The sequence below is a fragment of the Nanorana parkeri genome, unplaced genomic scaffold, assembly GCF_000935625.1.
Source record: "Nanorana parkeri isolate BGI_ZX_2015 unplaced genomic scaffold, ASM93562v1 scaffold63, whole genome shotgun sequence".
Taxonomy (NCBI): Eukaryota; Metazoa; Chordata; class Amphibia; order Anura; family Dicroglossidae; genus Nanorana; species Nanorana parkeri.
The window spans coordinates 1,394,778-1,420,765 of record NW_017306331.1 but is presented as its reverse complement, the minus strand read 5'-3'; the positions used below and the strand labels follow the sequence as shown (position 1 = coordinate 1,420,765).

The 25,988-nt window shown below is 38.8% G+C and overlaps 1 protein-coding gene across 1 annotated transcript in view; it reads left to right on the top strand.

Moving 5' to 3' along the window:
• Positions 1–25,988, top strand: part of PRKCE (protein kinase C epsilon) — a 306,814-nt gene that overhangs the window by 265,594 nt on the left and 15,232 nt on the right. The window contains exons 12-13 of the mRNA XM_018576287.1: positions 13,607–13,745; positions 17,967–18,155. Coding sequence (XP_018431789.1) covers positions 13,607–13,745; positions 17,967–18,155 — 328 coding nt within the window. The remainder of the gene's footprint in view (positions 1–13,606; positions 13,746–17,966; positions 18,156–25,988) is intronic.

The following is a 25,988-nucleotide window of genomic DNA, read 5'->3' as shown; positions in this document are numbered from 1 at the left end:
GCGCTTGTGATGCACGGTTTTAGGCAGCCAGTGTATTTGAATGCCTACTACAGCTACCTGTGGTAGCTACCTTTTTAAAGATAATGGTGAATTGACTCATGCACAACTTGTCACATGACCAGTGATGAGACATTCTTCACAGAAATTGATTTCAGTTAGTTAGTTTTCTTCTAGAGAAATTGAATGTCATATGTGCTGTTGAGAAGAGGTGTTGGAAATGGAACAGCATACTGATTGTATTGCTGACATTCAGAGACGTAATATGTCTTTTGGCCACTAGATGGTGCTGTGGTGCAAGTCTAGTCAATGCTAGTTTTCTATATGCGTGCTTATCTATGATATATATGTTTCCTGTTTGATGCTGTATTCCTGTGTACAGATGTAATAATGTTCTCCTAAGCAAGTAAAACCTAATTCAGCATTCCTCAAGATCTCAGTGCTTCATCTAAACGCATAACCAACCAGAAATCGCATCACACCACATGGCATGGTATGGTAATAGGTTAACATGCGATTTGCTACAATACAACGGACAGGCTATGTCTAAGTGTGTATGGCCCCTTTCACATGGGCTGATGAGGAAGGGATCCGCTGAGACATCCATTTTCTTCCAGTTTTTTTCTCCTTCTTGTGATGGAGGAAAAAACTGAAATGGATGTAAATAGACATGTGTCCGTTTACATCAGATTACCCCAGATCCTGCACGGCAAAACAGAACACTGTTCCGTTCATTTTTCTGGACCTAGCTGAAGTCTGGGGTAACCATGCGTAAATGGACGCCCGTCCATTTAGACCCGGCTACCTTATGACTTAGATTGGGCATCCGATCGGGTCCGCCTGAAAAACAAGTGGACCCAATCAGAACACCCGTTTGAAAGGGGCTTTAGGGTGCCACTAAATAATAATGGCACCACGTCACACCTAACCTCACAATATGTGGTGCTAGATTGTTTGTGGCAAGAGCCTTCTTGTCTAGATGTAAATTAAATTCATTGTTTTGAGTGGGTATGGGGGGGGGGGGGTGCATCACCACAGCACCCTACACTCAGTTTAATGATGCAGAGAACAGGACAGACATCACCACCTCAGTGTCCCTGTCTGCATCAGTGACCGCTCAGTGATAAACAGGCAAAGGTGACCTTTTGCTGTCACATGCCCGGTATAAAGATTTCTTTAAATGCAGGTGTATTAAAAAATAAATAAAAAGGATAGAGTTGTACATACAGAGAATTCTATCCCTGGATATGCATGAAAATTAAAATGCATGCAATATGAAAGCAGCTCTAAGACGCATGTGAGCGCTATAATCTATGTATTAAACAGGGTTTTTATTGTAGCACACGCTGAGCTGCTATGAACTCTGCCTGACCTCTGCCTGGGCAACAAGCTTATAAGCGTTATTCTTTCTTTCATGTTTGATTAACAGTGGTCAGGTGCCAATTTCAACACATCATTCTGTTGTTAGGTTAAATGCTCCATTTGATTTTAATCTCAAATTCATATTTGTGTTTTGCACACACTCGTAAACCCAACTGTTCATCGTGAAGTTATTTTTAGTTGCCGGACCATTGCGCACCTGTGTGAGTTTACAGTTATGCAGTAAATATACTTTTAATTGAATTAATAGTAGGTGTTGATAGACACCGAAAAAGAACGGAATATCTGAAGAGGGACTGGTTTCTTCTGCAACTGAAAAAAGGTGAACTTTTCCTTGGTGCCGCTACCCAATGTTTAAATATGTAGCAGCACCAAGGAAAAGTTCACCTTTCTTCAGTTGCAGAAGTAAATGTGTACTAAACTTCACCATATTAAAAAAAATCTCCCAGCCCCCTCTCGCCGGCCCATCTAATTACGCTAACCTGTGTAGACCCCTAGGAGGTCTGTACTTATCTCCTCCAATGACTGCAACACAGCCAGTAAAAATCAAGTACAGAGCTGCCTACTCAAGAATGTCCTATGGACTTATATAGGACATTGCTGGTACAGCATAGATACAGTTTATTCAGGTCTATGGGACCTTAGTGGGCAGGTGGCTCTGCACTATATTTTACTGGCCGGGTTTCAGACAGTATGTAAGGTTGCAGCCATCAGAGGTGGTAAGTTAGGGGGCAGGGGTCACAGGCTAGTACACTGGGAAAGCTAGGGTTGAGGACTGGGGAGTATTTTTAAAAGGTGAAAATGTCCTTTCAATTACAAAAAATCTATTCATTTTTTATATAAACCCAGACACAAATGTAATATATTTGATACATTTAATAGTAGGAATAGGACAGATAAGAAAATATATGGGAGCAAAATATTGATTGATGATATATTGATAGAAAATAGTGTTCTGCTGTTTTCCTGGCAACTCCAATTTTATACATAATTGTTCCAATGTATTAACTAGTTGTGCTGTCTCTGGGGTTTCTGCCTTCCTAGTGGATTATTTATTGGGTCATCAAAGGACATTATTAAAAATTTGTAACCTCCACGTACAGAAAGACTTCTTTACACTAAAAGTTGTAAGGATTTGGAATAGGCTTTCACAGGATCTAGTTTAGCCAACTCAGTAGATTTCTCAAAGAATGGCTGGATGTGTTTCTGAATAGACAAAACTATAGCTGGCTATTAATATGGCAATTTGCATTTGGGAATCATGAAGAATTGTTTTCTCTATTAGAGAAAATTGTTATAATTATCAAGATTTTTTATGTGAGAGATAGTCTGCGCTCCTGGATCAAACTAAAATAAATAAAACCTAAAGCAGCTTTGAGATGAAAGGAGATAAATCTACTTAAAGTGAATGAAAAAGTGATAACCAAGCGCTAAAGGTTCAAGTCTATGGGACATTAAGTCAATTAAAAATATGTAATAGGTAATTAGGATGAATACATTATATTCAGATAAAAGTTTAAAGATTGTGTGTAGAAAAAAACTGCGTGTATAACACAGCCTCAATGAAGTTAAATTAATCGTGGGTTGGTGTAATAAAAACCAATAAATATCTTAAATAGAATAGTGACAAAACGAAATATCCAAAAATAGTAACAAACTAGGGTAATAATGAATATAGAGCAAGTTAATGATAGACGTTAGAATATATCATCAAATAATAAAGTATAACAAAAGGTTATGATGGCCACTAAAAGACAAGCAACAATCGACAATTAATAATTGTTAAAAAAGTCAAAGGTAATGTGTATCGCAGAACCGTGACAGCCACTCAGATAATAATCGACAGTCAAAAAAATCTTGGATTAATCTACAAGTGACAATCTCGTATTAGAAAGATCAGGTAAAGGAAAACAGTGTTCAGTGGATGATAGTTGAAAGACGGAAGAAAAAAATATAAAAAGCAGGTGGTGGTTGTTCTAATTCAATTTGGTCCGACGACCCCCTTATGGATGGGTACTCACCAGAAAGTAGTGAGTAAACGGATTTGTTGAATAAACGACAATTTGATCCGTGATCCTGCCCCGATTTTTGAACTTGGTCCTTCCCGCGTTGAGACTCGGCAAGGAGGTTTTGTTCTATGCAGCGCTGGAGATGTCTTACGTACACAGCGGCGATATTCTCCTGAAAAGCACTGGCAGTAATCTTGCTTTCAGAGATCCTCCCGGTGTTTAGGGATTTAAGAAAAAAAAGGCCTCATGGTGTAGTAGATAAAAGCAATCGAATTTATTTCAAAAAAGGCACATGAAGAAACGTGTCAAAGAGCCAGAATCTTTTGCACACGAGGAGTCTAAAAAGCTATTCCAGAGCTGTTTTACCGGCCGGAGTTTTTATGTTTTATATGTGAGTTGCTACTATTCTTTTAAATAAATTTGATTGCTTTTATCTACTACACCATGAGGCCTTTTTTTTCTTAAATCCCTAAACACCGGGAGGATCTCTGAAAGCAAGATTACTGCCAGCGCTTTTCAGGAGAATATCGCCGCTGTGTACGTAAGACATCTCCAGCGCTGCATAGAACAAAACCTCCTTGCCGAGTCTCAACGCGGGAAGGACCAAGTTCAAAAATCGGGGCAGGATCACGGATCAAATTGTCGTTTATTCAACAAATCCGTTTACTCACTACTTTCTGGTGAGTACCCATCCATAAGGGGGTCGTCGGACCAAATTGAATTAGAACAACCACCACCTGCTTTTTATATTTTTTTCTTCCGTCTTTCAACTATCATCCACTGAACACTGTTTTCCTTTACCTGATCTTTCTACTACGAGATTGTCACCTGTAGATTAACCCAAGATTTTTTTGACTGTCGATTATTATCTGAGTGGCTGTCACGGTTCTGCGATACACATTACCTTTGACTTTTTTAACAACTATTGATTGTCGATTGTTGCTTGTCTTTTAGTGGCCATCATAACCTTTTTTTTTACTTTATTATTTGATGATATATTCTAACGTTTATCATTAACTTGTTCTATATTCATTATTACCCTAGTTTGTTACTATTTTTGGATATTTCGTTTTGTCACTATTCTATTTAAGATATTTATTGGTTTTTATTACACCAACCCACGATTAATTTAACTTTATTGAGGCTGTGTTATACACGCAGTTTTTTTCTACACACAATCTTTAAACTTTTATCAAGATTTTTTTGCCTGATGTTTTGCTTTCAGGGTTCTAGGGATGCATTTTTTTTTAATGTATTTGGGTTTGTTTGTTTTTTTGAGCTCTGGAAGTGTCTTTTTTACTTATGTGTACTACGGTGAAGCTCCCAACTATCCCTTACTTAGAGCCAAACCCCTTTTGTCCCACTTTCTAGTGCAACTGTTCTTTTAGGTCTAATATATGGTTTGTATGAACAAGGGCCCGTGTAGATGGACTTTGTGCTGGTATCAGTAGTGTCAGGTGCATTCCACTTGCATGTGACATCAATGTGAGACCCTTCTGAGATCATTCAGAATTAATTGTTTATGTGCATTTGACCTCCGGAGCTCCACCATCCCGCTTCAAGCTGTTTTTGCATTCCCATTTACTTTTTTTAGGGAGAGCAGCATTTCTGGCATGAATAAAAGTCCAACACAGGACCTAAGAGTACTATTTAACAAACCGAATTGCATGATGTCATTTTTTTAATTCTGTAAATATTTCTTATTGTCCAGCACTTGTGTAAAGGAAATGTAAAATGCTTGTTTTCCTTCTCTAGATACAAAGAGCAGGATGGAATGTGTTTCTATAAGTAGCATAACTATATTGGTTTTGTACTGTTGAGCAGAATTTTAAAGGACCAGTCCACCCAAAATGTATATTTAATTTATAGGTAGAACCTGGTGAGCTGAGTCAGTGCCTGGCTTCTTATACGTCTTGAATATTGCACCAGCGAGATCTCCCTGTGATTATTTTGACTCTGCTCCTGTTCACCTGGGAGTTTTGGGTACTTCAGACCATTGCATGTTCAAGCTTGTATTCTTTATGATACCGGAGTGTAGAACCAGAACCTCTAGTGCAGATATGTCAATAGTGTTGTGATAATAAATTGAGGTTTAACTCTCCAGCATCTACCAAGAAGTGGCACATAGTTTGGGTGGACTGACTCTTTGATGTAAACCACATTTCAAAAACAATCAGTAGATCCAGATACAGTATGTAAGCAGCTGAAGGTATATGGAGAGCTCAAATATCCCTGTGAATGTCAGACTTGGCCCCACCCATTGCCACCTCCCTCACAAATTTGCCTATTGGTCAACCATCATAATATGGGAAAAGACCAGATTTACATAATAATTCAGATGAAACATTAGACTAAATATTTGTGACAATAGAAAAGTCCTTCTTCCTCTCTGAGAAATGTGGGAGGATTGCAGTATTGGTGCTGTAGGGGGAGGGTGTGTCCAGTGGCAATCTTGGGAGGAATGCTACAATACGTTGCAGCCATCGGGACACAATTTGGTGGTAAGTTATGTCCCTTGGACTGCATAACAAAAAAAATTTACTAAACTTCAGCTTTAATGTTAACGTGATCTGACAGACCTTATAAAAATTTAGTTTGTTTAACTGTGCCAAACTAATTTCTTAGATTTATTTTGAATTCGCTCAATGGGATTGCGCCAGTTTCTCATGGCTGTGTTGGGTAAACATTATAAACACAAGGCTCCTTCCAAGATTCCTTCACTCATTCCAAACTTTACCCATTAGTCTGTCCCTGTTAATGTGAATTTACAGCCCAACTCCAGGCACAGAAATTTTTGTAAGTTGTGATGCAAACAAAGGTCACCTGTCCTCATTTGTAATACACTGCTGGATCATTTAATGACATGTTATAATCAATACTTTTCTTTCTGATGTATAGTAAAGATCCTGCTATACTTCCAGTCCGCTCTGGATGTGAGAGCTGTGGGTCTCATAGACTGCAACACTAGTGTTGTTTTTTTCCACCAACCGCCCCCCTTAGCCATTCTCAGAACACCAGTATTTTATTAACCAGCGGACCATGGAGAGATGTGCAGCTTCTATTTTATTGACTTGGTACTTTACTTTCACTGTGGGTACAAAAAAGGGGAACAGGCAAAAGCAGGCAATTTTTTTTGTTGGCCCTCTTCATCAGCAGTTGTGTTAAATTCAGTTTTCAACAGTAAGACAAGAATTATGTCATCATCTTCTAGAAAACACATGCAAATGCCACATTACTTGAAAGGGAAAAGCCATCTCCTTGTTTGCTAAAACACATCCTGCTCCAAAAACATAATTTATGATTTTCTAGCTGGCACAATGGGAGTTTCCTGCCTTCTCTGTATTTTTGTTTAAAGTCACCATCGTGATTGGAAGCGAACATTGAGTTGCATAACCGGATCTCTGTTTGGGAATATGCTGTCTTTATCTTTAGTGTAAACACCTACTAAAGAGAACTCCTAAAATACAGACTACATCTCCCCCAAGAGTATTTGGGACACATTACTAGAATGTGTGAAATGTACAGAGGATGTATTTGTAAGTTTTTTGGGGGGTTTTCCTTTTACCTAGAATTTGCCATTTTTATAAACTAGTTTATATAACATTGTACAAATGACCTTGTTTGGACATTGGCTGATCTTGATTGTTGTTATATTGCGCCTCTTTGTCTTCAATGGTATGATCTGCTTCCTTTGTATGTTTCATATAAATAACATGTCTTCTAGTTCTAAATTTTGCAAGAAAAGGACATTTAATATGCACACATTGGGGTGTGTCTATAAAATATTCACAGAGTAAGCACCTGAGTTTTAGATTCACAGCGCATTATGGCCACTAGATGGATCTGAGCATAGAAAATTCCTATGCTCTGTGGCTTTGTCTAGTTGCCATAATGTAACACTATGGGTTGGGTCTAAGTACAACCTATAATGCTACAGATCACACCTTTAAATTTGAAGGATAAACTTTTAAACTGTTGTTTTTTTTAAATTGGGAAACTTTTGGGCTTTTTGTAAACCGTGATATTGACATATATACAAAGCAAAAACTTACTAAAATTAGATTTAGCTTGAGCATTGTACAATTGCATTCTCTCATAGGATTTTTTTTTGCTGACTTGCTCCCTGCTTCGGAGTACCACCCTCACTATTATTTCTAGTGACCTCAAAGCCCAGAAAGTGATGGGAAAACCCAGCATTTTAAAGTTGTCACCAGTACATGTGATTAGGGTAAATCTTCCAATGGAGACACCTGTTCTAGTGGCTACTATTTTTAAGAGGTTCATTCCCTTCAGGTTGTAGAAGTTTTTGTTTTTGTTTGCATCTCTAGTACAGGAAGTGAAGGGAAATAATTCCCTCTTTTTGTTTCCTATATTTTTCCTACATTTTTTGTCTTTAGATATATTTTAAACCTTACTTTTAGTAACAGCTGTGCTTCTATTTCCATTTAATAAAAATGTCACATAAAATATTGTTTTTTTTTGTAAAGTTTGTGGCACAGGGTTTGGCAGTGTACTAATTTAGCTGTAGCATTTCGGGGCAGCACAAAAATGAAGGAATAGCACAGCACACAGTGGTTTGGTTATAATAGATGTATGGTTTTAAAATGCAACAGGCATTTTATTCTGTATATTCTACAAGAACAAAGCTCTGAACTGTCCCTCATTTGAAACCACATCCCTCCATCCCTCTTTCTTTCTCAGTTGTCCCTCTTTTTGGCCTGATATAAAGATCTCTATAGAAAAAATATTTAACTATCTGAAGTGTTTTACTGCACTAAAACTTTTCTGTTCTCTTTAATTTACTCCATTTGGTATTTGGAAAAGCTAAAATAAAGGAAATGTAGTGATGGAAAAAAGCAATTTGGGGTTAAACAAATCATCTTTGCACATTAATCTTCATGGTCCCTTTTACTGGATGTGTTCTTTGCCTACATACTTTGTGGTATATTTGTGTCCCTCTTTCCCACATGAGAGCTTTCAACAAGTCACCTGGTGCCCTGATGGTTCCTTTTAACTGGAGAGGTTTTCTTTCCAGTCCAAGGCTAGTCCTGATGAAATATGCTGCCCTCCATTGCTGACTGACATAGGCTGTCTTATGTTATTTTGCAGTGGGTGAAAAAATGTATATAAAGAAAAACTGTCTCTGGGTCCATTTCAGTAAGGTGACTGGTCCATGGTGTACTTGAAGCCTTTTGTAATTCTTGCGGTACTAACCTTCCCTGCCATATACATAAAGAGAAAGCCATCAATCCAGAGTTCTTGCTACTCTGACATAACAATAATGTGTCCTCTTTGCTCACCAATTTTCACTTTTATTGACAAGCATGTTGTCATATCATTATTACTGTAAAAATGGTATCCACGATGTGCAACCGCATGTCTAATTCTGTGTATCATTTGATCTAAAAAGACTTGTGACTCTTTTTTTTTCCAGCTCTTGTGCTTCCCTTTTATTTTTTCTGATCACTTTTTTCAACAGCTCTTAGGCTGGGTTCACACCCAGGCGTATCGAATATGCGCGTTTGTTGCGCGTTTTGTTACGCGTGGTTTTACCGCGATTCACAGTTAAAAAACGCGCGAGTGGTGTTTGAGTGTTTTGCAGAGCGTTCGAACGCGCTACAAAACGCCCAGGTGTGAACCAGGCCTTAGTAGTGCCAGGGGCATGGCGGAGGCAAAAAAAAGGAAACAAGATATTAAAACATTTAAATTCTGAGTTTTGGTGCTGCCCCCTCTCAGCCCAACCTTGCTCCCCTTTCATTGGTCCACAAGCCATTTTAAATTATTACAGCTCTGATGGTTCTACATTCAACACTATAGATAGGAGTAGTTTAATGTAAATATATATGTAGTTGGGTCACAAATAGGTTTTTTGTTGGGTTCTATATTTTTCTGCACATTTACATGCAGATCAAGCTGTCTACCAAAGGTGACAAGGGTTAGAACAAACTATAAAAGCAGCAGAGGTGCTTACAATAGGCACCTTTTTGAAAGCTAAGGTAAACACAGAGCAGGTGACCTGGAAGAGGGGATAGAGTAAAGTGATAAGACCCAATTTAAATGACTTTGCTGTTTTCCTTGTAAAATATGAAGATGAGTTTCTCCGCTGTTCCTGCAGCGACAGAGGTCAATGGTGGCTTGGTTTAAGTCTGATTTAAAGTGTTTGTCAAGCCAAGATTTAAAAAAAACATATTTCATACATAAATGCACATTTCCCCACGTATCCCTTTAAACACACTGCAGGTGCAGAAAAATAATGGTTGATATGCCAGAAATCTAACATTCTCATAACTACCTATTTCACACGACAACACAGTTAATTTTGTGCTCTGCATTCTAAATGTGTTGTCAGCCTTGCCTACTTCATTTCTGATGCATTACAAAGAATACAAACCTCTCCATCTCCTCCCCGCTCCTCATCTTATAACCCCTCCTTGTGCATAGGCAGAGAACACAGGACGTTATCAGCTCTCAAGATTTTTGGCAAAATAAACAGGTATTTTTCCACTTCTCTAACAGATATAACAAAAAACTTTTAATGGTATATTTAGCAGAACAAAAGGGAGCAAATAAGAGAAGTTAATTGTCGGGGGTCTACATGCACTTTAATGCTTATTACGAATATGTAGGTGTATAGCCTGGCTACAGGTTCACATCAAATGTATTTTAATTTGACTTTTAGAATGTGGAGGTATATTTAGCCTGTGATGTCACAGTTGCAGCATAGCCCACTTCAACTTAACACTTAGATGACACAGTAACTGTGACCTATGTGTTCCAAAAACTTGAGACTAAAGTAAAGCTTTAGCTGAAATTTCAAAGCATGATATTTAACTGAGATGAACTTCAGGTGTACGCGAAACGCCTGGGGAAAAAATGACATCACCAACCGCTTGTTGACATATTTTAAGCACTGAACCATCAAGGCTTGATCTGACTAGAAGCCTCTTAGTGCCATTGGTTCCTTCTTTCATCTTGTATTTTTTATCTAATAAGGGTTAGAAATTATTTTGCTTAAGGGGATTAAGAACGCACACAGATGGTCCTTTCACATTCACAGTTCACTGCTTGAGCTTAATAGGCCAACGTTTTGGTGCGGGGTGTTTTTTTTTTTTTGGCCCTGTTGATATGTTTTGTTGTATTGCTTTGTTTTCAAAGCTGTCATTGTGCAAGATGTGTTATCATGTGGTATAAAACATGATGAGGTGTTTAAATGACCTGCATAAACTGGGAACAGTAGGCTGCATGGCTTCACATAATGTTCTGCCACGTACTACACGTACCATGTTCAGACATTTAAGGGAGACTATAGACCACAAGTAATAGCTATGTGAATGCATGTCAGGTGGTCCACTCCATATTTATTCATCTGAGTAAGAATAAATTTCCCATGATGCCTAGCAGCCTAATGGAGCTGATCTTGGCTAAAAGCTTCTGTTCACTCATTTTCTGCCTTCAACCTAAGTGGAGATGCCTGTCTAGGGGGACAACTGTCAAAGTTTAGACAACTCTTCACTTTGTGAAGAGTTCCTCCCACTTCCCTTGTGGTTAGAAGGACAGGAAGTGATGATAAGTCTCCACAATGAAGACAAAAAGAGCACTTAAACTTGACATAGATTTCTACTGTTCTCTTGCTGTATCCAAAACTAAAGAAAAATACAGTTTTGACCAGACTACTATTTTAAAGCTGATCTCCAGGCAGATATAAAAGACCTAACCTAATTCAGCTCTACATTCAGTACCTACATTTGACTTGGATGAAATTATGAATGTATCAGTCTACTGCATTTTCTCTTACTGTCCAAACACAAGGTGGGGAAGGGGCAAGACCTGTATATGTTACTGAACTGCTACAGAGAAAACCTAGGTCTCCTGCCCTTGTCAAACTGAGCTCTGCTATGTGGTAGAGCCGTATAACTCGCAGACCTGGATGGATAGAAATGCAAATTTTCTGTCATGCAGAACAGCTCATATATGTATTTCTTCTGTGCATTTAGCTGTTTGCCTGGAGTTTAGCTTTAACCTAAATATTTCCACTAAGAAAGAAAAATTGTTTTATGGGCAGAATTAATAACTAATCTGCTGATTAGCACATGTCTATGAGGAATTAAGCACATCAGCAAATGTCTTAGTAGGAAGTGAATGAGACCAGCAGGTGTCTCTTTCAATGGGGTGCTCAATATACTGCAGTAGTGTGCTCTGCTGAAGAGCCGGCTTTGAGCTGGATCAGACAAGAGGGCCGATGTGTTCTGTCTCATCATTTCAGCATTTACTAGGAACACAAAGATCCAAAGCACTTGCCAGCTTCTGAACTGCCAAGGGAGCTACACAGGAGCACGCTTTAATATCGGGCAGATAGATGAAGACGAAATTGCTCTTCTTGAAGTTTTACCTGCAACATATTCCTGGTGTATTCTTCATTCTCAATTCTAAGTAAATAAGAGCTCCAGACAAATATGTCAAACCCCCATTTATGAATTCCTTTCAAACAGCAGTTATTTTTCTTGAGTTGCCACGTTCCAGCTAAAAGTTAAAGATGATCCTTGTAAAATTAGTGGTGACATCATCACTGCGCTGTACATCACTTGTGTAGGGTGTAGAGCTGTGGGAGGGGCCACCAGGCCACACCCACTACAGGCTGCCTGCAGAAAAATACAGGGCATGGGGGGCCCATACAAGTTCGGTCACCCTACACAAGAAGAGAGAGCAGTGAGTGGTCCCTCCCCAGATACTTACATTGATCCAATGGTAATGGCCTCCCCTGTTTGTTTAAATCCAGAGATGCAAGTCCTCAAACCACTGGCTATGCCTGCACATTAAGTACAAATGTATATGGAGGCGTTTCTGTGGGGGTGCATCCCTAACATCTTTGATATTAGGAGATGGGCCATACAAGTCTCCAGGATTGTAATGCAACCAGGACACTAAGAACTAGATCACAAGGGACAGCACAGTCTCCATCAGCTGTCAGTCTACTAGTTTGGAGAAGGGAAGAGCAAGGCAGGAGGAGAGTAAGGAGCAGGGGTGTGTTTGTGGAGACGCACACAGCTGACTAGCACACACAAGGGTGGCTCCATAGAATCCTGCAAGGTAAAGGAGCCACCCTAAAACAGGATATCAGGGCCATAGCTCAGGGGACCAGCTGATTCTGCAAGAAAGTAAAACTTTTAACCATCAAGGAGCAGCATCCATTGTAAGTGATTTAATCAGCATTTGAAATAGCCTAAATATACTATATACTTTAAAGTAAAAATACACATACATGACTCTTGTATTTAGACAGCATTTAGATTAGCCAAAATGTCATTCCATTCAGGGAAAAGTAATAGAATATTTTGCAAGCCCATTGCTGTCCACTTACACTCGCCTTCGTGTCCCTCTACCATTGTCCCGTCAGAGCCCTCACAAAAACATATCACCTCCTTCCGTGATGCCTTGATGCTCTAGCTTATGGTCCCCCAATGTCACTTGAGAGAGGGGTGACAACATCAGCTATGTGTAAGCTCTGACAATATCTGACATAGAGCTTACATGGGGCTTAACTCCCAGCTCCAACAGATGAATGCAGTAGGGGAGACAACCAATTTTGGATTAAAGTAGTGGAGGCACCTAAAATGGTTCAAAGAGTAGAATGCCATTGAGTGTAGCTCATGGTCTCCTGGATTCCTAACCCTGCTGTGCTATGTGGCACAGTAGATGTAATTGGGCAACAGGAACATTACTTTACAAATCCTCTGGCAGATAAAACAGGATGTGAAGAAACTTACATCTCAGCCTCCAGTCATTTAGGAAGACCAAATTGCCCTCGTTTTACACAGTGGAGTCAGTTTATGATATCAGTCTGATCTTAAATATCTTAAAAGTCTATGCAATATAATGCTTAATACTAAACCTTCTAGCCATGGTCTTGAATGTAAATAAGCTTGTAACATTTTAAGTCTTTACTCTGCTGTGATATTTCCTCCAATATAACATTTTAGATACCTTTTTATAAAAGCTTTCTTGCTACATAAAGATAGAATCTTTTTTTAAAAAGGTAATGGGGCCCACTTATGCCCTATAGCAAACCCGTCGGCGTTTTAGATGTATATATTCTAGCAGAAGGATGAAGGAAGTAATTTTTTTTTTCAATTACCTATACAGTGTACTTCGTTTAGCTTATATAAATCAGTGTGATTGGTTTGTTAAATGTAAGTAAGTATCCTGTTCTGTTCTTTTCACAGGGATCTAAAACTGGACAATATACTCCTGGATGCTGAAGGCCATTGTAAATTGGCTGATTTTGGTATGTGTAAGGAGGGCATTCTGAATGGCGTCACTACAACAACGTTCTGTGGTACCCCAGACTACATAGCTCCTGAGGTAGGTCATTTGCCACCCCTCGGTGGTCCTGTTGATCTGTAAACTTTCTGTGCTGATCCTGTCAAAATATGCTCTTACAAGAGTTAGAACACATTATTGAAAAAACATGTAGCAGACAAGGGGTGGTGTTGCAGCCTTTCCTCTGTCGTGCTTCAGGAAGGACTATAAGGACAGAAAACCATATTGAGGATACAGCTGTGGATAGCCAGGATGGAGAAGAACCCTCCATTCAGTTTTTGGCCATCTGCTCTTCACTTCTGGGGCAGCAGATTAATCACCAAAAATATTGCAACCGTTGTTGCTACTAACTTCCCCGCCCCCAGCTGCATGTGAATCATAGAACCCAGCTTCGGTATCAGGATGGGAAACAGTGCAGAAAAAAATGCGGGGCCCATCTACACGTTGTCTGCCTGTCATTATTCACTATCGTCATTCCCCATATTGAGTCTGGTGCATTCTATGGAAAATTAATTCCTAAAGAAATAAAGGCTGTGCTGGCCTCAAACGTGATCTGAGATGTGCAGTTCTCTGTTGTTTATACATTTTAAAGGTCCACATAAAGTAAGGACAACTGTAATTTATTCAGTTCTCCTGAGTTAAGAATACAAGGCATTAACAAAATGAACAGGCATTGCTTTGATTAAATTTCAAAGAAATGCATTAAAGTCCATCTAAAAAGCATAATAAAGGCAGTTTTAAAGGTTGCAGTGGCCTTACATGGCTCAGGGGTGTTTGTACTTGTTTTTTCTTTGCTTTTTTGGTGTTATTTGTTTGACTTTTCTTTTCACAGAAAAAGTGCAAAAATAGTAACCAAAAAATTAATTTCTGAAGGAATAAAGACTGTGCTGACCTCAGGCATCATCTGAGATATGCAGTTCTTTGTTGTTTTATACATTTTAAAGAGCTAGTACACAACTGCCCACCGTCATTCTGGAGCAATGCAGCACATTGCCTCTTTTTGCCACAAGATGTCCTCAGTCTTCTGGGTTAAATGACACCTAGCCTCCTTCAACCCAAAAGACTGAGGACATACTATAAATACAGGGCATATTGGCCCCGCCCCAGAGGAAGCATCACCACAGCGCCCTTCATTCGTAGCACATTAATGCAGAGAGTCACATCTGGGAAGACTGCAGAGCCTGGAGCTGGGCTTTTAATTTTTTTATATTTTATGTTTTTTAACTGTTTAATAGAAAGTTTAGTTTTTAGCAATTTTCAATCTCCACCTGTTTCAGACATCAACCAGTGGCAGGATTATTGGTGCTTCACGCACAATATCTATAGATTAGTATAACAATACAGCAGTTCTACAATATTCCACAGTAATTAGCCATGTTGTGGGTACCATTGGACAATAGAGAAAGTTTGTAACTGTTATCGATTTATTCTGAGATGAACCCTTATTTTTCCATTCTGTAATTCACTAGAGAAGCCTAAACATGCTGTATGTAAGTCAGCCTCTATGCTATCAGTACTAAAATTACATTTATAATTGTTACCATTTAAACAGATGGACCCCATAATACGTTAATGCAATACATTTGCCCATTTTTAAGTTTGTTGTCAGAAACAGTATTTCAGATTAAGCTCTTTTACTGTATTCAGTGGCAGTTCATCAACATTCCTTTATATATTAATGACCTCTTTGTGTTCGAGGCAAGCACATATTATATGTTTGACTCTTCATGAAGTCTGTTAGGAAAATGCCTTTTTAACTGAATGTTTGCCTATCTTGTGTGATTTATAACAGTTTGTTTGATCTCTTACTTTTACCTTAAGAAGACCCTGTCACCAACTTAACAATTGCAGAAAAAAAGCATAGAAAAAAATCATAGAAAAGTATTTTCACTGCTTACTTGTAGTGTTTTTTCTTTTCCATAAATATTTCCATAAAAATTGCAATGTGACTTTCTTGAACAATCAGCTAATCATTTCCCTAGCACAGCCCCCTCCCTCTCTGCATGTCACAGCCCTCTATTCTTCTGGGGGTGTCTACTGTTTGTGCTGACTTAAAGTGTATTTCTGCTTTTGCAGTCAAATTTGAGCAAACCCCACTATATGTTTGTTAGGTGCTCCCATTCAATGCAGCATACATAAAAATAATTATTTCAAAAAATATTTCTTACCTTTCCAGCTGTTTCTTTGAAGGGGTCTTTCGGTAGACTGCAAGCTACTATGAACAATTTGTTAGGACAGACAGTTATCAAATCTAGATTACAATTTATAATGAAATCTGCCAGCACAGTACAGACAGAGTTAATTCCACACCACCTCCTTAACATTACGTAGCAGAGGAAAACTTCAGTTTTCAGAAGTGTTTTTAGAAAAGAACAAGTGAAAGGTAAGTGTTTAGTTTTTAATGCTATGTGAATGGGAACAGGTAACAAATATAAAGCAGGTGTTATCCTAATTTTGGTGCGAAAGTGGAAGTACACTTTACCTCATCCGTCCCTCCCTTCACCCTCCTATATAATCTTTTATGTAGCAGGTGGGGAGGAGCCAAAATTAATATTATAGAGTGTCACTTCAGTGACAGCTCTGGAACTACAGACATCACAACCAAGATGGTGGCGCGCAGCATTAATCTAGGAGCTTTTAGATGTCTAAGCAAGGGAGGCTTTTACAGGTGATAAATATGTAGGACCAGATTCCCCACAAGGTCAGCGAGGCCAATACTGGCCCCAGTGGTATGGAATTCTTATCGGTCGATGCCCGGAACATGTAGTTCCAGGGCCGGGCAGGTAGTTTTTTTTTCTACATTTATCCTTGCTTCCGGCAAACAGGGCTAAATGTAGAGCAGGGAAGCTGCAACTCGTTTTGTATCGAGACCACTTGTAACAAGCCTGCAGGTCCCCTCCATAGTCCACCCCCACCTCTATTCTAACTGCCTCCCCGCCATGGTTTTTGGAGTCCCCCACACTTCTGGGGGACCCGGGACCAAAGTATTTTAGGATGGAGTGCAGGGAGTAGAGCGGAGAATGTCCGTTCTCTGGTCTGCTCGATGTGAACACTGAGATGGTAGAGATGCACTCGCAGCCTTCCCATCTCATGCTGTCACAGGAGAACTAGCACAGTGCTGTGCTCAAACTACTGTATTGAAGGTGACAGGTTCAATAAAGAGAACCGGTGACCTCCGAATGCTATCACACAGGGGCTTTATAAATAATAATTTAAAAAGTAAATAAATAAAAAAATTAAAATTAAAAAAAGGAAAAGATAATAAGATAAATAAAAATTAAAAGTAAAAAAATACAAATTAAAAAGTGATAAAGTAAAAAAAAATTAACCCTGCCGCCCCTGCCATCTGGTTGCCATTCTCTATTGGGGGGGGGGCACATTGAAGTACCTGCGCTTGGGGCAGCAGAGAGAGTAAATCCAGCCCTAATAAGATGCATAACATATAATCTTATGTGAATTATCTGTCAACAGGGTCTCTTTAAGAAAGATCAGTTGGGGAGCCCAATTAAATGATACCAAGGACAAGTATGTCTACATTCATATCTATTTTATTTTGTAGAAAGTGGCCTACAATGACCATTTTAAGACACTTCTCTCTTCATTAACTAGCTCAATAAATTGGTTATATAATGTCAGGCAGGGACAGAGTGGAACAGTATTTCAAATGAGAACTCCAGCCTACACCAATAGCAAACACACATCATTTTATAGTATAATGGGAGGTATTAGTATTTGTCACTGGCTGTTTGCCCACTTGGAAGATTTCTCTTTTCTTCCCAGTTCCTAAGAGAATGCAACACTGCAGATATACAGCTATGAAGCTCAATGCAAAGGAAGTGCACTGCCAATTTTCATGAGAAAGTCAATACAAAAGGCACATTTTTAGGTTACTGCGTAAGCACAAATAACACTTTGAGGTTTTAGGTCCAATTTAAAAGGACAGTCTGCTGAAAAATATTTTAGATTTTGGTAAGTGCTGGAGCATTAAACCACCTGACTATATTTTATCTCTCTCAAGCCCTTTTGATGAGATTAGAGTATTGAATATGTTGCATGTATGTAAATGTGCAGTTCTTTTGCAATTTGTCCAGCAAAATCGGGTGACAGTCATCCTATGACTTGTTTAAACGGGGCTATCAGGAATCCAAGGGTGACCTTCAATGAAAAAAAAATCTCATGGAGATCTAAAATTCCGTTAACCCCTCTCAAATAACAGAAATACATTAAGTTACAATGTACTCAGTCTTTATTTTGTCATTCCAGATATTACAGGAATTAGAATATGGGCCCTCTGTTGATTGGTGGGCGCTAGGTGTCCTGATGTATGAGATGATGGCTGGTCAACCTCCTTTCGAAGCTGACAATGAAGATGACCTCTTTGAATCCATCCTCCATGATGACGTGCTGTACCCAGTCTGGCTGAGTAAAGAAGCAGTCAGCATTTTGAAATCTGTGAGTTTTCCTCATGTTTGTTGTCCTTGTTTTTTTCCTTTTTTTCATACTTCCCAAAAACTGAGAGAGACTAATACCGAAGAGTCACCCACTGGGAGTTCAAGCTCAGTTCATGGTGGCACTGCTAGGATAATGGGGCCTGGGATGAATTACACTGCTTGTGGGAAAGGAACATAATGTTTGTGTTCTGTTGAGTGCTGAATAAACCTGAGCATCAGAGAATTGTTTTATACGGAAAAATCCAACAAAGCTGATCTCTGTTATCTTCCTGACAGTTTACTCTCTGCTATGCCAGAGAGTCTGCAGGACACAATAAAAGACAGTGAATCATGCCCTGATACTCCAAAATCTCTCCAGGTGCTGGTAGGGCTCAGTGTCATATGTGTTTATTTGTTACAGTTCCTGCTATATACATCTCACTTACTGTATATTAGAAGCCATAATATACAGTAAGTATAATATTACAGCATTTCCACTGTCTGGCTACAGTCACTAAGTGCCTCCCCCAGCATGTCCACAACATCTAACCTTCCAACTGCAGACCATCTTCTGCAGCATGTCTGTTGCTGTTTCAAACATGGAAGCTGTCTTTTGTAAAAAAAATAATAATAATATATAATAATAAGAAAACTTTGTAAAATCATTAAAACATGAGAAAATAGATTTCCAGAATATAATGTGCAGCCCTTTCTTGATGGCCAAGGTTGCTAACCACCATATTATTTCTTCCATGCTTTTAAATAAAAAAAGAGGGAAGGTGCTTAGATGTTCCATTCTAAGAGACTTACGGGATCCGGAGCAAGGTGTCCCACTTGCTGTATGCCCTACATGCTGGGTTCCTGGAAGTCTGTTAGGATGTTGGGATGGATGCAAGTCTGGGAAGCCTTTTTAGACTTTTCAAATTCGACCACATAGGTGTCAGTAAAATTGACATATTAACTCAACTACTTCATTTTTCTTTTGTCCCCACTTTATAGACCATTATAGAGTTATTATTCAATTCCCACTGCCAGTTCATTTTCCGCCAGTGATCTGAACTCATGATATTGTACTAGTAAATAATTGCATGCCACAGAAACATTAAGAATAGATTGAAAGTTAGAACATTGCATGGTTCTCATGGCTTTCAGAGAAATAGGGTTATGGCCAGAATGCACATTTGTGTGTTTGTAAACCGCATTAAAGACAGGCTGTTTTGTCATTAAAATGAATTGGAAAAGACATAAATCTGTTTTTTTTTTTTAATCAGTTGGCTTATTTAGAGAGAAAGAAATGCAACTTCTACTGAACAAATTCAGCTAATAAAAACCGTAAATGTGGGTCACAGCATTCCCTGGAGTGCTTGTTTGTTGGTTTTAAATGGCAAATGTCGGGGCTGATATTAATTGTGACATTTCTTCAGTGATTTTGGTACCCTTGTGATTGTTTTGGAACTGTTCTCACATATAACACAGTGGCATTTAAGTTATAAGATGAAATAGGTATGTGCAGTCACTCATCGCAACCAGGTTTCAGCTGTAGGATTGCAGTGGCGCTCACTATGGCTCCTTCTTGGTTGAAACATGAATGTCAGTGAGTATTTTATTGGATTTTAAAATGTGACCTAAGACGAAGTTTGCCATATGTGGTATCATCAAAGTTGGCCATCTTTGAGGGGGATTTAGTTGGAAGGTAACAGGAAGATCAGTTTCTTCTTATGCCGCACTAAAAAGATACATGCAACGCACTCTGATATCCTCCACTCAGTGGTTTATTTCTAAAATGTCACATCATCCCCCTGAGCTCCTACCTCCTTTGGGAGTATGTCTACTTTTGATGCAGTGGAGCTTCTTATTTCTGGTGATGGCTGGGTCAGGAAAGCATTAAAGCAGATCTAACCCATTCACACTTATGTGTTTTTGCCTGTTGCATTTCCCATTGAAATCAACAAGAACACATGAAAATGCACATCAATGTATTTTAACAGATGTTGCATTGCACTTTTTATTGCATGTCAATACACACTGAAGCACATTGTAAAATACATTACATTTTCAGGAAAAAACTCCTCAGGCAAAGTTGGATTGAGTCCTAAGTGGATAACATTTAGTTAACTACAGCATTGTTTATCATAAACAGGTGCCATTTTTTTTAACCCCTTCATGACTGAGCTAGTTTTCAGGTTCTGTTCATAAATGACTGACACATTTTTTACATTTTTGCTGTGTGATTCTTCCACAGCAGTAATATACTTTCTTACTAAATGTACCCACACATATTATATATTGTTTTTTAGAGGACAGATAGGGCTATATAATTATATCACATATGTGTACCTAACCCCTCACTTAGTTTGAATAAAATAAAAAAAATGAGGAAAAAAACTAGAAGAAAACACTTTTTTCACAAGTTTTGATTATTATTATTTTTTTTTAGAATTTTTTTATATTAATTATAGTATAAAAAATATATTTATATATAATTTATATTTTCCTAATTTTGTTTTACACTTTATTTTAATTTTTTTACACTTTGTAAAAAAAATAAAAATAAAATAAAAAAACTTTTTTTTTTCTTGTCAGTTTATATCAAGCAATCACTATGACAGCTTGATAAATTAACTTTTTTATTTTATTTTTGGCTATTAGGCTGATCCAAACTTAGGAACAGCTAATAATAACCTTAGAGACTGATCCTGACTTTAGTCAGATTCAGATCTCACTAAAAGCTCTTTGATCTTTGAGAATCAGCAAATACCTTCTCTTTGAGAATCAGCAAATACCGGCATTACAAAGCCTGATATAACTCGTCACGTACAGTGTACGTGGCCAGTCATATAGGCACAAAGTGACAAGACGTACACTGTACGTCTCCCGTCACGAAGGGGTTAAAATCCTTTTTTCCATCTCAGTGCTGCTGATCTCATCCTGCTTTTGCAGATATTTCCTGCTACATGCATTTGCCCCACATCATTAGTGATAGTGACAACAGGAGGCATGTCTGCACAGTGTATGATGGCACAGCCTCTTGTAGTCTCCACCAGGGGCGTATGTAACAGAGTGACAACTCCGAACCAGACAGAGCATTGTCACCCCATGACAGTGCCTAATCAATCTAAATCACCAGATATTCATTTAATGAAAACTGCAGATTTACACAGCTTTTGGAATTACATTAACATGTTTAAGCTTATATGAGATTTTAGTGCATGGATTCACATATACTTTAACAAGCCAGCAATAACTAGTGACCGATAGTAACTGCTTATATGTGTGGTATGCGTAAAGGCATCAAGTTAAGTGTAAGGAGCTTGTGTTTACTGAGCTATTAGTAGAGTAGTTTATACATGATTCCATATTTATTGGCTTGTTTGGTTTTGGGGGTTTTTTTTGTAACCATCTACAAATGCATATGTTTGTGTTAATAAATGATGTATTTGAGAGATCTGCAATGAGATAATTGTTTTGTAATTCAAACTGTGTAGAATAAGGAACCCTACCCTGTAAAGCTGGGGAAAGAATGCCATCTCAGTGCCAGTTTGTCTTTCCAACATGTTCTCAGATATAAAGTTGTGTAATTGTCTGACTTCAGTTTCCGAATATTAACTGAATCCCAGCAGTTAAAAATAAAATAACACACATGTGAATGTGATCCTGCTGAAACAAGAAAGGTGTGTGTGTAGAGAATAACAGAAAATCAATGTACAGAACACATAAACAATAGGATTACTACTGAAATATGATTCAAGGCCTTTGAATATGTAGGACACCTGGGGTTTGATACAGGGCCAAAACACAACGAAATCGCCCTGTCCAAGGCTGGGGATTTTTAATTGGCCTTAAAGGAAATTCGTCCCTTATTAAATGAGTTTTTACAGAAAAAAACAGTATTTCTATTTAAAGAAAACTTGTATTTACAGAAATGTAGGGACTTGATACAGTATGTGTAGCCAAAACTTTTTTTTTTCTTCTTAATCAAGGCACAGGATTAAATTATTCTGAGACAACCGGGTTATACTGCTGCCTTTAGGAGAAATTGGACACTGGCAAACAAAAAAGCCCTTGGCCAGCCAGGTATACCCCCTCCCACTCCCAACATGCTTTAGTTTTTTGTTTGTGTCCTAGGAGGGTGACCATTTATTCCCTACTGAGAAAATTTTAACCATTTATTTCTTCTAAAGATATTTTTTACTTTACTTTACTTTAATTTTTTAATCAAGCCTTCATCTGTATGTTTAAAAGCTGAGCTCTTTATGCGACTATTCAGATTGGTTTATTATCAGCTATGCCTTGGGGGCCGCACCTGGACCCCAGTTGATTTAAGATTGCAGGGCCTGTCTGGAAACTGACCTTGTTATTGCACTCTGCTTGTAGCACTTTCCAGACCTTTGTGTATTTTGTTAGCTAGCTGCAGAGTGCTCCCCAGTTTGAGAGCCCTGGCACAGCCTCTGGTGTGACCCAATCTCTAAAGAATCTGGTTATATCTCCTTCACACATCATACCAATGTACCCCTTTAGTTAGGTGCTTGAACAACTGGTGAATGGTGCCACAGCATACTAATAAAGGACATGTTGTCCACACACCTTTAGCAAATACTGAATAACAATGTAACATGTGGACAAATACTGAATAACAATGTAACATGTGGACAGTCCAGCACCTTTTAGAGGTTCACTTGGATCCTAAACCTTAACCTTAAATTTGTCAGGAATACCTAACGAACGAGAAAGAAAACAGGATTTTTGTACTTACTGTAAAATCTGTTTTCTTGGCATTCATTTAGAGACAATGGACCCAGCCCTCTGTGCTTGTGATCTACTCCTATAACTGCTCTCCAATAAAACTAGAACATGCTGGAAGTGGGATGGGTTATACCTGGTTGGTCAACAGCTTTTCTGTTTGCCTGAGAGGAGTCCAATTCCTCCTGAAGATGGCAGTATAACCCAATTGACTTAGAATAACTGAATTCTGTGTTTCCTTAATGAACTCCAATAAACTGATTTTACAGAAAGTCGGTATAATATGTCTGTTTATTTTTGTTGCCTTTGTCTTAGTCCCTTATGTCACAGGAAGTGAGAGGAAATCTCTACAAAGTGGGGGGAATTCCTCGCTTAGATGTCTCAGGAACAGGTGTCCCCACTGAAAGATTTACTTTCACCTCTTGTTCTGATGACAGCTCTAAAAATGTAATTTCCCATAACTTTCTATTTCCAACAGAGAGGAGGCTGAATCCCACCCGCAGGAATACAGGCAGATGAAAAACTGACAGAGGCTGTAATCCTTCTCCACTTTATGCAAATACTTTAAAACACTACTTGCCCCTCCCTGACCCCAAACCCTCCCTCCCACTTCTCGCCACACCTAAATTTTAAAGCTGAACTTCAAGGACAGATATCTTTACTCTTGCAAGTAGGTTGCTTTCTCCACTGCAAAGGTCCTGAATGCTGAACATATTGGTGCTCAAGTACTAACATGTAAACACCATTCTATGCGGCATTCCAATGTGAGCCCAGGTTTCATCCTCAGGGGGTGTGTCCATGGCGCCCTGAATTCTTAGGAAATAGGTTGGATGAGGTCCAGCAGTGCAGAATGATGTGGAGGGAAATGCTCTGGGAACTTTTTAAAAAAAAAGTAGGGTTGGGAGAGGCCTACAGTAGATAAAATAACAAAGGTGGCTTTTGCTGCAAAATGCAGCTCAATCCAAAGATTTCCCCCGCAGTACTTTTTTCCTGCCACTAGATGACCAATATCATTTAACCCACTTCCTCTGATTCTGATCCCAGGTCAAGCTGGACCTGCTGTAGCCTGTGACTGGGACAGTGAAAAAGATATGAGCTCATTACTGTGCTGTTTTCCTATGACTCCTGTCACTGTGCTCCTTGTCAGCACATGAACTGATTAGATACTTGTACTTCTCTCACTTTCCAGTCCTGCTATACAGGGACTGCAAGAGGCTGATACCAGGTCTTTTATATCTGCCTGGAGTTCAGCTTAAAGTAACTTTACTGTTGGTAAACACACGATATACCACCAGAGCAAACATTGACATCCAGTTTTTCAAATATTACCAAAAACGTTTGCTTTGTGTTTTGGAGTGCAGGACCGCTCCTGCCACGAGACTAGATGACAATTTTGTGACTTGTATAGGTTTAAACACTCCTGCTTGGTGAATAACTATTGTCCATTGACATTTCATGAATGAGGTTAAGGCACTGTCATAAAGATTTTGTAGTTGGAGAATCTCTGTGCAAGCTATTTTTAATACAGGGAATGCATTTCTCAGCCCAGGAAAAGTCATTAGACTAGAGCTCAAAGACTGCTTTTTGTTACTAAAAGGTTTTTGTAGAAGAATAATACTGTTGCTGTATATTGTGACATTGCAAGATATTCATACAGACTTGTAAAGTTTTTGATACGTCTGCTCTTATGAGATCTGTAGGCAACCTGTTGGCGCTATATAAATCCTGTATAATAATAATACAAAAAAACTAGGATGAGCAAGAGATAACTGATTAAACTTGTTTTCAGTAATAAATCCAGAGCAAAAATATGTACAGTACCCAGAAATTATTTCCTTAAATTTTTGTCCAAGCACTTACAGGCATCGTAATTTGCAAACAGCAAGCTCCAACTCTCTCAGCTCGGCTTCCCTGAACTTCCTGTCCAGTACAAGATCACAAGAAAAAGCACAACATGGAGGAAGGAGAAGAGAGTAGGGGGGAAGAAGGAGAGGGGAACAGGGTGAAGAGAAATGGCTTGCCTTGCTGTGTCTGTGTATTTATGGGGACATACACAGTTTATTAGCACACACAAGGGTAGTTCCATAAGACCTTACAATAGAAGGAGACAAGCTAAAAGAGGATATTAGGGCCAGTATTTGGACGGCCAGCTGATTCTGCAGGAAGCTTAAACTTTTGAACATCAATAGGCTGCATCAATTGTACGTGATTTAATCAGCATTGAAATAGCTTACAAAATGTAGACTGTGATATCCAGAAGAACTGTCCAGAAGTGGGACAGTTGGGAGCCGTGTGTCTAGTCATTGTTGCCTCTGCATTCTGTTCCTAATGGGTCCCCCTTCTCCTTTTGTGTCCCCTGTGCAGTAGCACAGCTTGCACAGGTAGCATGCCAATCTTGCAGAACATTTTGTGTGGGCTAATGACAGAACTATTATCACTGTTTCTGGAAAGGGTCGTAAACCTGGAGATCCAGCACTATCTGTAGATCCATTGGTCTACAGCAGCCAGTAATGTTATTATGAGCCCAGACAGAATTAAAGTCTTTGACTTTCTAAAGCCACTGAGTTCTGATATGTGCGTAATTTAAAGACTGAATAGGAGCAGACATAAACAATTGAACGCAGACATTAATTGAAATAAATGAAAAGCCTGAGATGCCTACAAATTCTTTGTCTGATCATTATTAATAGCTGTGATGCTGGTGACGCTGTGATTTTAGTCACATAGGCCAGCGATGTTGTTCTGTTCTACAGGAAAGGCAGAGGAAGTGGGGAGGCGTCTGTGCAGTTCACTGGAGAATGCTAGCTGGGGATTAGACTTGGAAAACTTGATTTCCTCACATTGTACTAGCAGACTTTGGTTTTAATTCTTACATACTTCAGGCAGAAACCGCTTTAAAGCCAAGTTTACCTTTTTATATTTTTTCTTTTACCTGTGACCTAGTTGTCCAACATTCTTTTTCATATTCTCAGCTGTATTTATTACCATACTTTACCCCTTTTTTATGATTCTTTACTAGCGGGGTCTTTCTAGCCTCTTCACATTCTACTGGTTATTATGGTTGATTGGCATATATGTGGGACCTCTCTATGTGTAATACATTTCCACTAGAATC